The 18,050-nt window shown below is 32.6% G+C and overlaps 1 protein-coding gene across 10 annotated transcripts in view; it reads right to left on the bottom strand.

Moving 5' to 3' along the window:
• Positions 1–351: 351 nt before the first annotated feature.
• Positions 352–18,050, bottom strand: part of Gug (Grunge) — a 142,630-nt gene continuing 124,931 nt past the window's right edge. For 6 of the 10 annotated variants that reach the window (XR_010953469.1, XR_010953475.1, XR_010953470.1 and 3 more), the window contains 8 exons: positions 17,811–17,870; positions 14,197–14,280; positions 13,828–13,948; positions 11,106–11,205; positions 10,907–10,995; positions 10,769–10,821; positions 7,036–7,568; positions 352–1,390 (listed from right to left, as the gene is read on the bottom strand). Coding sequence is in view for 1 of the 10 variants with exons in the window: in XM_067787629.1 (XP_067643730.1) it covers positions 1,375–1,390; positions 10,769–10,821; positions 10,907–10,995; positions 11,106–11,205; positions 13,828–13,948; positions 14,197–14,280; positions 17,811–17,870 (523 nt within the window). In the remaining 9 variants the exon portion in view is untranslated. The remainder of the gene's footprint in view (positions 1,391–7,035; positions 7,569–10,768; positions 10,822–10,906; positions 10,996–11,105; positions 11,206–13,827; positions 13,949–14,196; positions 14,281–17,810; positions 17,871–18,050) is intronic. The other 4 variants (XR_010953471.1, XR_010953477.1, XR_010953476.1 and 1 more) reach the window with 4 other exon arrangements.

Below are 18,050 nucleotides of genomic sequence, written 5' to 3'. Positions count from 1 at the left end.
TTTGGAAACTTTTTATTAACAGTTTTTAGAAAGTTTCTGAATGCGCAGTCTTGAAGCTCATTCAATTTTAATGTAATAGTGTGCAAGTTTCAAGTAGATGAGAACTACCGTTAATTTTTTTTTTAATTTTTTTCCCCGAGGGGTTGCCTATATCCTCCATATAGAAAACAAATTTTGTTCATGCGGTGTATGGAAAAGCTTAATGCCTAAGAAAAGCGAGGAAGACATTTACATTTTCATGAATATCTTTTAGTTTGTGTAGTAATTTCGCATCTAAATTCTAGTAGGTACGTTTTATACGTATATTGAAAGCAGCTTTTGATAAGTTTTATAAATAAATACATACATGGATTTGATCTCAATAACTGTATTTTATTTGTATGCTTAGTAGGTACATATCGATGGTTGGTTGCACACCGATCCCAAGTGACGAATTTCAAATTTTGTATACTATCAAAACTTAGTATTAAACTTTTGAATCACTTGAACTGAACCGGTTCAAGTTTTGACTGAGTGGTTCGAACCACTGAACCGAACCGCTTCGATTTTCGAAGCGGTTTGCAGCCCTGTTAAAAAAATGCATAAAAAACAAAGAATAACTCTTTCGAAAACAATACATAATGTGAAACTTTTTCTGCAAGATTTTTGTTTTTAATGCTTAGATTATCTGGTCGCCTGTCAAGTTAAGTATACTCTGTAATCAATTGTTTGTTTATAATATTCTTTCTGTTTTGTGTGAACATATACCCAATAATTGGCTAAATAAAACTGATATGGAATCGTAACATACGATCACGGATCGAAAACGGTTTTCACACAAGCGATAAAAATAGGCTATTCAACTATTTAAAAAAATAATCATATATTATGGATTAAGTGAGTACGCGTTGTCCCTAGTTCACATATTTCATTCATCCAATGCAACATTTCGGAGCTATAGTGATTTTAAAAACGGCATTCGATCACGGATCGTATGTAACGATTCGGCCCCAGCGTACAAAACCCGATTAGCACTATGTTTAATACTTATTGTACAAAAAATGTAAAAATTTACATAAAGTAACTTACAAATATACATGCCTATATAATTGCTTAACACTTTTGTCTCTAATTTCAATTTCCTTGAACATTATTATTTTTTTTATTAGTTGTTATGCTTTGTCGTTTCTTAGATTTTGATGCTTCGAGCATGAAAATGCCCCAAAAATTTCTGCAGACTATATTTATGTATATTTATGGATTTAATAGAATTTCTACATTCGGCTCATAACAAATTAGCTTATTCCTTGATTTCCTTTTTGTTGTTGTATGATTCGTAGTAAATAGTTTGATTAGTTAGCCAATCATTCTTATTTATTATTTGTTTCATGTCAATTAACGCAGATGATTTCTGTAAGTAATTGAAAAAAATATATATATATTAGTTACAGTGTGACATATGTAAGTAATTAAATATTTAATAAATTGACCAGTAGAATTAGTCACTAGCGCCTTACTTTAAGTAATCTTATAACTTTTAACGAGCAATTCTTGTATATTCGTATATTCGAACGATCTCGGGAACGGATCAACCGATTTAAATTAAATTTGGCACAGAGATAATGTATCACCTTCTAAGACTTTCTACCTAGGTGCTGCCACTCAGAATGTTTCACAAGGTTGCCACCTATTTGAAATTAAAAAAAAATTGCATGCGCTGTGCCGATATGCGTATCAAACGGAAGGTATTTCACTCCGCATTACAATAGGGACATTTTTGAGTAGGTTTGCCATTTAGGGTTGCCACCTATTCGAAATAAAAAAAAATGCATGAGATATGCCGAATGGGTATCAAACCAAAGGTATATCACTCCGTATTTCAATAGGGGCATTTTTGAGTAGGGTTGCCACCTATTCGAAATTAAAAAAATTCCATGAGCTATGCCGATATGGGTATCAAACGAAAGGTATTTCACTCCGCATTACAATAGGGATATTTTTGAGTAGGGTTGTCATTTAGGGTTGCCACCTATTTGAAATTAAAAAAATTTTATGAGATATGCCGATATGGGTATCAAACGAAAGGTATTTCACTCCGCATTACAATAGGGAAATTTTTGAGTAGGGTTGCTATTTAGGGTTGCCACCTATTCTAAATTAAAAAAAAATTGCATGAGATATGCCGATATGGGTATCAAACGAAAGGTATTTCACTCGCATTACAATAGGGATATTTTTGGTTTCGGTTGCTATTTAGGGTTGGAGTAGTTAGACGAAATAGTACTCTACTTACTCATATTCTATTAAAGCTTTAAAGGAGAACATTAAAGTTAAAAATCTTCGTAAAAAAATCTTACACATGATTCAACTTAATTTTCTTAATTTCACACACGATAATAAAATTGAAATGCAATATCAAGGCACCGTGGCAATTATGAAATGAATAATTGCAATTTCTCACATATTACTATTAGAAAGATTTCTCACCATAGCAAAAAGATATCTCACCATGGTAATTTGCTACCGTTGAACACTAGAGGCATATGTTCAATTTGAAAACGACATCTAACCATTTAACTACTTACCAACAGATGGCGCTTAGGGAAGTAAGTTGACATTTAATTAAACTAACTGATAGTTGTCATTCGTGAAATTTACAAGTTTTTGGAATGTAATAAAATTGTGAGACTTTCATAGTGTATAACTAAAAAAATGTTTCAAATTAATAATTCGGCGCATGAAGATACTCGACCTAAATAACTTAGTTCTCGATTTCACTAATTGTCATAACAATCCCTTATATAGGCTGGAATTACCCATTTCAAATTTTTCATTCCAGTACATTTCGCGGTTAGTGTTTGATATGTTTTTGAAATCTATATTTAAGGAAATCAAATATTGGTAAGTAAAAGTATATAATATATGTACTAGAGGTTTACGCCGATCACTTTATCGGCGGCGGCGGCGTAGGCTCTATTATATACCGGCGGCGGCGGGGTGGTCGGCGCGCCGGCATACGCTGGTGTTCTTACTTTAAAAAAAGCTTGATTTTTCTATTTAAAAAAAAAAGTATTTAGGAAAGGTTTTATTTGTATGTATTTAAGGAAATCAAAGTTTTGGGCATTTCGGAAAGATCCGGGGTTTTTGCCTCAAAAACTCGCAGATCGTTCAAAAATTCTCAGTAGTAGCTCTTTGCGGAGGGATTGTCCCTCGTTCACTTACTCCAGGGAGGCTTAAAACCTAACCCCGGTCTTTGGAATAGAGATACATAAAATGGACACACTTATGTCTGTATATCTCGTGCAAAGCGTAGTTTCACCTGGGGTTAACTCCTAATAATCGTCGCGAACACAATTTCTTTAAATCATTTGTGACTCCTTGGCGGTCACGCACAAAGGCGGTTACTATGGTCTATTAATACTCATGACTCGTGGTACAGGGCGCGTCCAGTTTTTTCGAGCTACAATTCTCGATGATTAGGAGCTACAATTCCCGATGTCCGACAAGTAGCAATCCCGACCACCAGTCGCTACCACGCCTCCTGACCCTCACGCCATATGCCAGCACAGAAGCTATAGGACTGCGACTTCGAACTCATCTGTACCTTCGTCGACGTCACTTTCCTAGAAGCTCTAGGTGTAGTTGCGAAGACTCTCTAACGGATGTTTTTGTCGCGCTATGCTGCCGAGCACTACCGGAGAAACACCTTGAAACGTTAGGGGCTAATTATTCGGCCAAGGATGCCACCTCGAAATCATAAGCAGTCTAAGTGGATGTCATTGCGTAACTCATGGGTGAAAATCATATAATCCTCGGTGCATCTACATAATTAAAATTTTACAAGGACCCTGGATACAATGTTTAAAATGTAGACCAAAGTTTGCAGACGTTTGTGTTCACAACATTGATTTCAATAAAAAAAAAAAATAAATATAAGGCGCGATAACCTCCGAAGAGATCTAAGGCCGAGCTTCTCTTCCAATTTGCGTCGTGCTCCTCTTGATTTCCCCTACAAATTGGACGGACGGGACCTACATGATTTTAGCCGTTTGCTATATTCCACCGTCTTCTGACCTAGCAGTGTATATGCACCATATTTCACTGTTACAAACAGTCAATTCGATGATAAAGCCCATGGACTCAATGATTGTATTAGGCGACTGTAACCTGCCACATATATCTTGGAATAGCGTTGATCACATTATTGTCCCCGTATCATCCAAGATGCATAACAATGACTTTTTGGATGGAATTACTGATCTTTGCCTTAATCAGATCAACTTCTTTCCGAATAAGTAAAGAAAATTCTTGGACTTAGCCTTTGTTGACGACATATCTAAATTCTCTACAAATCGGTGTGAACCTTTTGTTTTGCCAGAAGACGTTTATCGTCCTTCTCTTGAGATAACTTACGAAATCATAAGCAACGAAGTCGGCTGCACTAACAAAACACGTGTCTTTACCAGGTGCTTTGATTTTTCCAAAACTAATTTTAACAATTTATATAAAGAGCTTTCTGAGATAACGTGGCCTCGATATAAAGAGGATGTAGAGCAAAACGTTTTACATTTTAATAAAACCATTTATACTTTATTTGAAAAACTTGTGGCCAAACGCACATGCTCGTACACTGAACCAGTGCAAGCCTGGTTTACTAAAGAGCTAAAAGCTTTAAAAAATAAGAAATCGCGTTTATTCAAATTATATAAGAGAACTGGTTTACATTCTGATTATGCACAGTACGCTATTTTCCGTCATAAGTATTTTGAACTTAATAAAAAGTATTATAAAGCTTACATATGTAAAATTAAAAGAAACATTATTTGCAACCCGAACTCTTTTTATGATTTCGTAAATTCTAAACGCAGAACTAACGGGTTTCCTTCTGCCATGAAGTTTAGAAATAGCATTTCCAGCGACAGTCAAGAGATTGCAAACTTCTTCGCTCAATTCTTTCACTCTAATTACTCTGCTGTGGTTGATTAATCACCTACAAATTATCCATATGAGCTCCATTCTAGTAACCCAATATATGCTCCACATTTGTTGCCTGAAGATGTACTATTACATTTAAAGACCCTAAAAGAATCCTTCAAATACGGTCCCAATTTGATCCCATCATGTTTTCTTAAAAAATGTGCGGAATACATTTACCAGCCCTTACTGATCTGTTTAACCTCTCTTAAAAAAATGGCATTTTCCCGACGGCTTTGAAGGAATCTTTTCTTATCCCACTCCATAAAAAAGGAAGTAAGTCGTCTATTGAAAACTATCGTGGGATAGCAAAGCTCTCCGCTATCCCTAGGCTTTTCGAAGCCATCGTTACTAATTACCTTACATTTTCGATTTCTACATTGATAGATAGTTCTCAGCATGGCTTTTGTAAAGCCAAATAACCACAACCAATTTGCTTGAATTTACAACTCACATCTTTAATGGGTTTAGAAAAAATCATCATACCGACGTTATATACACTAATTTCAGCAAAGCGTTCGACAAAGTACACCACTCATTACTTGTTTATAAACTCGAATTGCTTGGTTTTCAACCTGGCCTAACTCGCTGGATCTCCTCCTATTTTTGCGGTAGAACTCAAAGAGTCATTTTTAAAAACATTTGTTCGAATGTCATCGATGTTCCCTCCGGTGTTCCTCAGGTCAGCCATCTCGGTCCTATTCTGTTTTTGCTCTTTATAAACGATATTTCCAGAACTATAAAATATTCTAAAATTTTAATGTATGCCGACGACGTAAAACTTTATAAGTCATACGCGTCGGTTGAAGAATGTTCTGTACTCCAAGCGGATTTAAATTGTTTAGTTACTTGGTGTAATGCGAATTTTATGCCGCTCAACATAGAAAAATGTAAATTCATGTGTTTTGCACGTGGGAACGTACAGCCAGCTTCTTACACAATTAATGGCCAAACTATGGAAAGCGTTGATGTTTTTGTCGACTTGGGAGTTACAATGAATTGCAAACTTAGTTTCAACCCTCATATTAATGCCACTGTCAATTAAGCGAGAGGAGTTTTAGCATTTGTGAAAAGATGGGCAAGAGTTTAATGATCCTTACGTTACAAAAAGCAACAACACCAAGTTTCTTTGAAACCGCCTTACCAACGCATAACTTTACCACATGATGACATACGAAGTATGGACTGTGAATAAAGAAAATATGCTAAGAAGGCAATTGGGATGAGGTTTACAACAACTAAGGCATGACGTGGCTGAATGCGTTTGTAACACTTTAACCATCGTAGGAGTGCGGGTTCAAATCCCACTCCCGGGAGAAAAGTTTTTGAAGAGATTTACAAGGTATAATAGAAACAGCTGTCGCCTTGTCCGTCCTGTTGTTTTTGTTGTTGTAGCGATAAGGACACTCACCGAAGGTCTTGGGGAGTGTTATCGATTTGATGGTCCTTTGCCGGATGCAGATCCGGTACGTTCCGGTACCAAGCCCGACCATCTCGCGAACGATTTGTTATGACCACATGCGACCTTCTAGGCCATCCTGCCCTCCCACCGCCTATATCCATGAGGAGTTCGGTCTCGCCAGAGCCTCGGCTGTTAATAAAACAGGCTTCGCCACGGATAAATCAGGTTGACAATTGGGTTTGGAGAAGCTATGTATTGCGCTGGCAACCTAAAAGTGCTGCGCTACTCAAACCCATTGAATCCGGTATTTTAGTCGCCTCCTACGACAGGCATACCTACCGCGGGTATATTCTAACCCCCTAACCCGTTGGGGGTCTTGTCCGTCCTGATGTCACGTTGTTTAAATTTTTCCCAAATTATTAAATAAGATATTAGAAGTAATTTTCCTCATTGCCAGACACTTTCCATAGTGACCTTGTCCAGCCAGACAACATCAAAACAAAGTGCAGGAGGAAATTTGCAGCCTTGCTATTTCGCAACACTGCTCTACGCTTTCAATTTAAATGATATGCGACGAAAAGCGCATTCTTAAAAGCGATTGGAATACATAAATATTTGAAGATATATCTTTAAATGATAAGTAAGCAAATAATAAATATTTAATAAGCATATATACTAACTTTTCATAGTTGATGAGGAGAAATTGTCAACAATTGCCATAACTTCACAAATGAAATGTACATTTTGGATTGACAGCAATATTCTTCAAGCTTCAGTAAAACTTAGTATAATAAAACTAACGATATAATAATAAAGCGTAGTTTCATATACATACATATGCATATATGTACATTTGAAGAAAGTTGTCACGAATGAAGGAAATGATGAATTGAAGTTCAGAAAAGCGTTGTGTCAATGGTAATAGTAATGGTTTGTTGTTTCTGCTATTGATTTGGTGTCATAGTTGTTGTCACTGCTGCTATTGGTGGTAGAACGATCAAGCAGTACGCGGTATATTAACTTTTTACATTTTTTATTGATACATTAATTCAAGCTGAAATATTACAATACGTGTGTGATGCAGCATTCAATTCTGTGTGCATCCTCCATTTTTTAGCTTTTTCATCATTCATTTGGATATCAGCATTTCTTATAAAGTTAACGCGTACTATAAAACGTTCTACCATACTGGTCCATTTACCTGGGCCTTTGTCTGTTAAAGAATATACAAAACAAAACAAAAATATATACAAAGTTGTGAAATGACATGTGTACAAAGGATTAGGATAATTAAAGAAAATGTCTGTTATATATACATAATACATACAATCATACATACGTATTACATGGAAATGTATGATTGAATTACAACTAGACAAAAGCCTTTTCTTGGGATTTCGGACGGTCTTGAGTTCATAAAACATTACAAATATAATTTTTTGATTTTAGTAAGGTAATCAAAAACTTAATGCAGTGACAGTTACTTGATTTTTACTTATACGTAGAGATGGGAAAGGGGTAAATACCCGGTAAATTGGTTATATATGCTAAAAATGGGTAAATACCCAAATATTTACCCAAAAGAGGGGTATAAATTATCTATTAGAAAATATGGAAAAGAAACACAGAAATTCAATCCAAAATGTACTAAATGGTTGGGTAGTTATCCATTGCTATCGGTTGAATTAATTTTAATCTGTAATCCAGCGTTTTCCAAAAATCTTTACCCAATAATGCATGCCGTTGCAAAAATTTTAATTTGCCCAGCAAACATTTTAAGTCAAAAAGGAGCCAGAAAAAATATCTAAATCGGGCGTCATGTTGCCTCATGTTTAGCCTCTTCCGAAACTCTTTCCAGCGCCATTATAACTCTAATGAACACTTATTATATGACACCTATTTGGCCTATTTGAAAAATAAATGACATATGACAATTTGGCATTAAATAACAAAATATTTAGGAGGAAACCATAAAAAGTAGGGCCACCGTCGTCAGCGCTTGTTGCGGAAATATCAGGTGCGACACATCAGAACAAAGAACGACAGTTGTGTGGTCGCATTAAACAATGTTCAAAACACTTAAGTACATTTTTAAGATGTAGATGACTGTGGAGAAGCGCTCGAGCAGAAAAACGTCGATACCACTACAAAAAATTGAAAGTCAAGGGTAGCAATAATGTAGAAATGTTATTCATTTTTTTTTTTTATGAATAATTTTCCTAATAAATATCAATATTTGTTCCACACTTGTTTTGACAAATATAAATATTTGGCATGTTATCATATCGGAGTCATAAAAGGCTCCCTTATGATCATTTTTCTATTTCCTTAATTTACCACTCAATTGGAATTCTTAAATTATTATTACATTGTTTACAGCAATTGTTTACATGTAAAAAATGTAATTGTTTACAAGCTAATTGTTTACGTAAACAATTCATTTTTGTAAACAATTGTAAACAGTTCATTTTTTTGCTGAGTCAGAAAGAATCTACTACTAATTAAGCATTTTCAATATTTTTCAAACAGCTTTCCAATCTTGTAAAAAATAATAAAAAAGACGCTTTAATATATAGTATTTTAATATTTTTTATTCATTTTCACTGTCCGATTCTTCATTGTTTTGGTCAATTTTCATTTTATAATAAATAAAAAGTAACTTTTTGGACCTTTCAAATCGATCTGTTTGACTTGACAGTTTACAATATAAGTTGAAATGACATAGGCTGGTAAATGTTTACAATTGTTTACATTATTTACAATTATTTACAATTGTTTACAATGAAAGTGTAAACAATCAAAAATTGTTGTAAACGCGCAACCCTGATTATGAGCGCCATGAGCATGTTTGAGGGGTGGTAGCTTTGTTTACGTAAATATGTGTACCCTATAAACATTCTCGAAAGCCCTAAAATTCTGAAGTCTAATAATATGTGAAAACATGAGCCTGAGAAATTTAGTCACCTAAGAGTCTGCTATGACTCAAATTTGATGAAATTATGAACAAACGAAAAATATTAAAATTGGTAAAATAGGCAGCTGCGGAATAAAAATTCAGAAAATTTTCTGTGACAATTTATACCAAATTTAATTTAATTTAAATTTATTTCATTTCTATTAACAGGATAATTTCAGGGAAGTTTTATTACAAAAATTGTTTTCCTATAATTTCCTCTCCGGATATGTGTCAATAATTCTTCCTAAAATTGTGTCATTAGCTGTGTTTTTTTTTTCACAGCTATATATGTTTACGCTTAAACTTTACATGGACCGCTTAGCGACAAACTTTAAATACACCTCTGAAATTGCTACGCATAAAATTAGTACTACTGAATTTCAATACGCATTATACTGTAACTGATGTAACTGAAATATGTGTATATGTTTCACCCTCTGCATTAATTCTATGTATTCTATGCACGTCCACTATTTATCACAATTGAGTCAGCTGTATGTTATACACAGAAATACAACAGAGGGTTGTGTCTCCGCTTTTCGGTACACCCTGTGCTGTAGCTAGTTGTTTAACCACTGCCGCTAGATGGGTCTCCTAAGCATTATCTAAGCGAGGATAGGCGTTTTTTTTTCACGCGCAAACGAAACGTATACGCGTGTAAAAAAACACGGCTATTATAGAACTCAAACTAAGCAGTTTATGAGGCCAATAAGGCTCATACATGATATCGGAAGGAGGCTCGTGTAGGATTCATATTAGCGGTAAATTTTAAATTAGATGCTTATGCGCCTGCTAGGAGCATGTCGTATTTACTTCACTCTCGTAAATGAGTTCGGACTAATTGTTAACTTCGAATGTTTGCTGGGTTGCTTGTTTAAAATCGAAATGAAAATTTCTTAATTTCAAGTGACGTAATAATTTAATTTGTGAACTGTAATTCCAAGCAGCCTCGAATCAAATTTTTTTTAAATATCTAAAAAAAGATACAAAAAAGGAATATTCCTGGCAATTCCTGGTATTTACCCATAAAAATGGTAAATACCCGGTAGAATCACATCTTTACTTATACGCCTTTTTATTACAGAAAGTCCTATATTTTATATATTTTTTGAGTCGAAAAGGCTACTCGACTACTAATACAGGACTATTTAAATTATTGAAGCACGAGCAACCCCCTGATTGTCTCTCAAAATACTTTTAAGTGAAGTAATACTCTCTCAGACCTGGGGTCCATTTGACAAAAATACAAGCCTTGTAATACAAGTGAATTTGTTTTGACTAAGCCTAAGAAGCAATGAAGGTTACGATTTCATTTTAATTACTAAACATTTCGATCACTGTAATTGTAGTTGAGTAGATTTTTAATATTGCAATCAGTGTCGACGTAACTATGAAATGCATCAATGCGAACATGGGCTACGGTAAAAGAAAGTCACAACAAAACCTTTGATACTCACCTAAAATATTGTTCGTGCAATGACTGTCGTTGGAATTCAGCAGCTTGTAAATACTGTAAATATATATATAAAAAATAATAATATAATTTACCTTGCAAAATAAAAAAAAATAAAAAAAATAAAAAAAAGTATATATACCTGAAGTTGATCGGCATAGGACATACGCAACAATACATCTGGCTCACGAGGCATAAGCATACCTGGGCGTGGATATTGACCAACATTCGCTAGATATATATTCAAGCAGAAAAAAAGAAAACATATTTTTAATAAAAAAAAATCCAACGAGCCAATGCGATATTGAATCGCTGGCACGTATTTTTATATACAAACTCACGTGGCAGTTGAAATCCGGCCTCCGGTGGCTGCGGCTGTGAAGGCAAAGGCAAATGTAAATGAGTATGAGAGTGTGCATGATATTCTCTCGTCAATCGTATCTGAAATTTTAAATTTTCAAAAACGTAGCGAATTGTTTTGAGTGTGTTTTTTTTTTGCAAGCAAAAACATTTTTGTTTTATTTTTAGGCGGGAATTTTATGATTTTCGAATTATTTCACGCTTTGAATTGATTTTACAAAAATAATTTTAATGCTTTGAATGATTTGAATTATGATTTTTTGATTACTGGATGTAATTTTTAAAATGTTAAGTACTTTTGGATTAGTAGTTAATTGAAAAGAGGAAACATGGACAAGCGAAGTTGTGCACAAGCCAAAGATTTTTTGTTCTTACACTTTTTTGAATGTAGACTAAAAATGTTAAATGAATCGTATGTATTCACAATGATATCTATATGAAATAAAAATGATTCTACAAGTCAATAAAAACTTTCGAGCTTAATGGCTCAAACACTCAGGTGAGTTGTGTGAGTGAGACAAAATGGCGAGACGCAAAAATAAAGAAATTCATACAAAAGTTTAACAGACAGACAGCACATTTAGATTAGGGATGTGCGTTATTTCCTGCTGGCCGAACAACGCTTCGGCACATTTCACTTAAAGCACAACTGAACAATTTGCGAAGCCGGACAGAAAAAGAAATCAGTTTTTTTTATTTTATTTTATTTTTTTTGTATTTTTTGAAAAACCAAAAAAACCAACAACTGAATTGATAAAAAACAAAAAAAAAATACAAAACAAGATCAAAAACTAAAATTTACAAAAAACAAAACCGAAGAAATAAAAATAAGAAAGAAACAAAAAACAAATAAGAAAAAATACAAACAAAAAATACAGAAGCCAAAAAAATAACAAAAAATAAAACAAAAAACATAAAAACAAAAATAATTAAGTAAACAACCCAAGCAACAAACCACTAAGGACGAAAAAAACATAAATAGCGACAAAAATAAAGAATTTTAAAATCAAAAAAACCGCAAAAAATTAAAAAAAAAATGTTGTTGATATTGTTGTTGTATTAACGATAAAGACACACCCTGAGGGCTTTGAGGAGTATTATCGATGTTGATGGTCCTTTGCCGGATATATATCCGGTACGTTCCGGTAACAAAGCACCATTAAAGTACTAGCCCTATCATTTCGGGAACGATTTATATGACCATATTAAACCTTCTAGGCCATACCACCCTCCCCACCCCCTAGTTCTATGAGGAACTTGGGGTCGCCAGAGCCTCGGCTGTTAATGAAACAGGATCCGCCACGGGTAGGTGAGGTTGACAATTGGGTTGGCGAAGCTATATATTGCGCTGGCAACCCCTCGAATCAATTTGGTATTTTAGTCGCCTCTAAAGACAGGCATACCTACCGCGGGTATATTCTAATCCCCTAACTCGTTGGGGGGTTACATAAAATAAAAAAAGACATAAAATAATAAAAAATGAAATATAACAATAGAACAAAGTAAAAAATAAAACTAAAACATTAAACAAAAAAATAAAAAAACAAAATAAAAAAATATAAAAAATAAGAAACACAAGAACCACGAACAAAAGTAAGAAAAAATGAATAAAAATATAAATTAAACACAAAAAACATAAAAAAAAAACAACAAAGATAAAAAAAGAAATAAATAAAAAAAATTAATACAAAAAAAATAAAAAAAAACAAAAAAAATAATAAAACAACAAAAAATAATAAAGCAATCAAAAATATTAAAATAGAAAAACTTGAAAACATAATAACAACCTTTAATACTCAACGTTTTATTTTTATAAGCTATACTTATTTTGGGGCAAAAATGTTTATTTGAACTGATTTGCAGGTAAGAAAAATAGCACCATGGGAAATAACGCAAACCGTAGCAGAAATGATTTAGCGCGATTTAGTTAAGCATTTTTTTTTTTTTTTTTTTTTTTTGTTAAGATTGTTTAAGCTGTTGCTTTTAATTGTTAATTTTTAAATGCAAATTTCAAAAAAAAAATTGTGAGCGAATGTTAGAAATTAATGCATGAGTTGAGCAATCAGACACACGCACACATACACACTTTTGGATTTAATTTTAAACTTTTTTTTGTTAATTCGCAAATTTTGAAATTCTCTTCCAAATACGATTGAAAATAGGTGGTTGATTTTTTTATTTTAAACGCTTTGGTATACGATATGTAATATGTATTCATACGTAACAGAGCGATAATGATTACGATTACAAAATGATTACGATTACGGCAATCAGAATAAGCTATGATTGCGATTGTATTGTTAATTAGTGAGCTTGAATTAGGATTGTAACAATTTAATGATCAAAAGATCAAAATTGTAAAACAAGTTAATTTTCAATACTTTAGCAGTTATGCAAGAAACTGTGAATTGTAAACTTGGTGTAAATCTTAAATAATTTAAATAAAACTTTCGTCAACTATGACACAGTCGACCATCATGTAATTCCTATCGCTTAGTTTTATATAAATGTTTCTATGTTGATATGATATGATTTTGACTATAATGCAATAGATGATGAATATAGAAATTAAAAAATTTTGAGGTAACAATGAATCGACATGATACAATAAATACTATGGACGTATACAATACGATATACATATACTGTTGGTGCTTTTATTATTTTATTGTATTTTTCTGGATGCTAATTGCTGATATTTACCATATGTTCACTAGGATCTAGGCCAACATGATGTGGCGGCGGTATACCCAGTCGTTCACGCTCCATTTGAGATATGGCAGCGGGATTGGCGTAGAGTGGGAACTGTGATGGATGCATGCCCCTGGAAAATAAAATAAAGAAGCATAATAAGCTTGATATTTGGGTAAACGTTGTATTATATTGAATTCGATTATTGCTGAGATCACAACTGAAACAAACAATATATTTTTAAAGAAGCCAAATCTAATTTGAGTTTCAGAAAACATGAAACAATATATATATAATGGTTTTTTATCAATTGCCATTTATACAACAAGTTAATTCGACAATGTATACTTATATATATGTGTAAAAAAACGATTTACTTACCTTCTATAATATTCCATCCAATGTGGATCCAGTCGCGACTGACTTGCGGCTGCAGCTTGTGCGTTCTTAATTTCCTCCAATTCTCTAAAAAAAAATTAACCATGGAATTATTTACTTTCTCGCAACGATGGAAAATTATGCTCAAAATCGAGTAGCATAAAGCAAAGCATAATAAATTTAAAAACAAAAAATCCCTTTTGCTTTGGTAGGTAAGCTTCGAAAATGGGAATTTTTGGCACAATGGAATTACGCATGGGAATGAATGAAATGGAAATGGCAAAATGCATTTTTACAAATGTTTGAGCGAGAGTTTTTGAAAAATATAAATTAATACAACATGCATTACAAGGGAAATTAAAAACATAACTAAAACGAGCTTTAAAGGTTAGTAATGAACATTAAAAAAAAAGTATTCATAATGATTATTAGTACATGTTAATTGCAATTAAAATGTTTAAGGTGACAAGTGAATTGGTAAGCTGTTTTGAAATTCGAAAGCGGGTTGTTCTTTAATCATTTATTGCGTATAGCGTTCCTTAAGTTCATTTATTTGGGTTTTCATATACTACTCGGTATAATAGTTTTCTTTATGGGAGTGACTATTGGTCCGAATTTTTTTTTTTTTTTGTTACACTCTTCGCAAAAAAAATCAATGCCGAAAAAGCCAGCGGCAAAAACGTAATAAAACAAACAAAAACCACAAGAAAAACCACAAGAAAAACGAAACAAAAAAGGCACAAAAATAACATTTAAATAAATCTTCCGGGTGAGTAAGAAAATATTCGTACCAAATCTTCGCAGTTTTTTTTTCGAGATTTGATTGCGTGAAGGAGGACCTTCTTATCGTTGAAAGGCCCAGTTCCAGGTTATTGTCCAATGCATAAAATGATTAATTTCTGGATTAACTTTCCAAAGAAGGTATGTAATTTTGGATCCACTGGTACTAGTAATACCAAATGGCCAGAACCATGCGTAGCAGCTTGCTATTTGTGTTTAACTATCATTGATTTGTAAAATGGTATTTTAAATGGCACCACGCCAGGTTATTTTCAAATTATTTTCAATTAATTTTCAATTGAGTAAGAAAATATTCGTACCAAATCTTCGCAGTTTTTTTTTTCGAGATTTGATTGCGTGGAGGAGGACCTTCTTATCGTTGAAAGGCCCAGTTCCAGGTTATTGTCCAATGCATAAAATGATTAATTTCTGGATTAACTTTCCAAAGAATGTATGTAATTTTGGATCCACTGGTACTAGTAATACCAAATGGCCAGAACCATGTGTAGCAGCTTGCTATTTGTGTTTAACTATCCGTGATTTGTAAAATGGTATTTTAAATGGCACCACGCCAGGTTATTTTCAAATTATTTTCAATTAGGTTTGGTTTTTTCATGGCACCACGCCAGGTTATATTCAATTTGTCTTTAGTTATTAATTATCCATTAATTTGTTGGTTGGGTTCAATCGTATTTTCAATTAAATTATGGTAATTATTTTTCGGTTTTCTTATTTTTGCAAAAGCATTTCCTTCGTATTTAGTGGAGTTATATATATTTTGTAATTTATATATAAGGTAATCTCTACCCCGTTACCTGTTCCGTTTATTGCACTTTGATGATGATATCATAAAAGTTATGAATATGTATAAAACGAAAGTTTTACTTATATGCTTTTATTTGATTTTATTTTTAATAAATTTCTATGATGACAACATTTTTAAACATTTTAATGTTATTTGATTTTAATTGATCTAGATTTTGACCGGTTACATTAATATATTTTTGCACAAATAGCGTAAATAACGAAGGTTGTTGCATTTTTTTTTTTTTTTTTTTTGATTATTAGTTCACATGGTTAAAGCGTAAGCTTATTAAAACATTACGTTATCACTTCCAAGTACGATAATTTTATTTTAAATTTAATTTTTATCATATCGGTTCCCGCACTATGTGCCATTTTATTCTCAACCACATGAATAGCGTCCTTTTATAACACGCGGTTGAATTGTGGGGAAAAACAAACTTGACGCGACGACGTTACAAAACGAAGTGTTTTCGCACAGTTGAAATTTTCAGCTGAAAAAAATTTTAGTGATATTTTAACGTAATGTAATATTTTTATCTTTCTCCTATTTTTTCATGAATTGTGACTTAAAATCTTTTTTTTTTTTTTTTGTTTTATTTTATTAATTTTTATAAATTTTTTATACTTTTCCTCACATTTTCTATTTTTATAAATTTTTTTTTCCGTTTTTCTTTTATGTTATCTTTAATTTTCTTTTCTTATATTTTTTTATTGCTTTTTAATTTTTTAAAATTTGTTTTTACGATTTGGCAAACACTCTCGAGTCTATTTTTGTCATGAAAAGCCTCTCAGTAAAAAATTATTTGCTATGCAGATGCCGTTCGGATTCGCCATAAAACAATGCAGGTCTCGTTCCGCCAATTAGTAGCAAAAATTAAATAGAGCACGACGCAAATAGGAAAAAAAGCTCTGCCTAAATCTGTTCCAGGTAAGATTGGCCAAGTGTTTATATTTTTTAGCTGTCGCTACGTGTCCCTAGTATATAGTAAAATATTCGGGATGAAAAAAAAATTTTTTTTTGTAATTCCTCCGCATTTTGTTGTTTTTCTTGTAGATTTTATTTTTGTTGTTCGTAATTTCCGGACGACCAGCAAATATTTTGTTTTTCTTTTAATTTTTATTTTTAATTTTTCACTTGTCTTTTAGGACCAATCATTTTTTGGTTTGAATTTATTAAATTTAAATTTAATTTGTTTCAATATTTTCTTTTTTAATATTTTTTATATTTTAATATTTAATTTTCGTTTTATTTATTTTTTTATTTGTTACATTCTTGCTAAATTTTATTTAGTATTTCCTCTATTTTTTCTCGTTGTATCTTCAGCACATTTCTCTCTAAGCGGGCCTCTCTATTTTCGCTTTACTTCTCCTTTAGTCCCTGTCCCTCCCCCTTTTTCTCTATATTTCTCTCCCCATCTTTTCTCTTCCAATATACCCCCCTCCCTCAACACCTCCTCCCTTTCTTTTTTTCTCGCTGTGTCTTCACTACTCTTCTTTCTGTGTCTGTCGCTCTATTTTTCCTTTACTCCTCTTTATATCCCAGTTTCTATTCCTTTTTTGCTCTCTATTTATCTCTTCTCTTGTCATCTTTTCTCTCTGCCTATTTTCTATTTCGATATTTTCCCCTATTTTTATCCCTTCCGTCCCCTCAAAGAGAAGAGACTCCATCTATCCCGTTTCTCTCTCTGTGTCCCCTCTCTTTTTCTCTCTATTTTTTGCGTCTATTTTTTCGTATTTCAATTTATCTAATTCCTCTTTTATAAATATTTAATGTGATTTGTTTGATGAAATATTTAATGTAAATATAAACGTAAGCAAATTTGGTGAGAATAATTATAAATACTGCTCTAAACAGAGAAACATAAAAAAATCTTAAGAAATTTAAATAAAAAACAATATATCAAAGCAAGAGGTATGAAATAAAGTAGAAATGTGTATGTGTAAGCAGTTAAATGGAAGTTACTCGATTAAGATAATTTAAGAGATTTTATTTTAGTACAATAATAAGAATGATGCTTAGGCAACTGTACCTCTCTCTACTATACATTGGCCCCATTGGGTGATGATATGGTACCATCTGTTCAACAGGGCTGAAATTATTTTCAAAAAAAGATACATATGCATAAATGTTCAATTATTTCATCAATATTGTCAAATACATACATACTAGCATGTGCAAACAATATTCGAACACTAAATAAATAAGTAGTGTAAGTGAAAATGTAATAAAATTTAAAATGTATGTAAATAAATGTTTAAAAATGATATAG

The sequence above is a fragment of the Eurosta solidaginis genome, chromosome 5 (assembly GCF_040869045.1).
Source record: "Eurosta solidaginis isolate ZX-2024a chromosome 5, ASM4086904v1, whole genome shotgun sequence".
Taxonomy (NCBI): Eukaryota; Metazoa; Arthropoda; class Insecta; order Diptera; family Tephritidae; genus Eurosta; species Eurosta solidaginis.
This window is presented reverse-complemented; position numbering and strand designations above follow the sequence as displayed.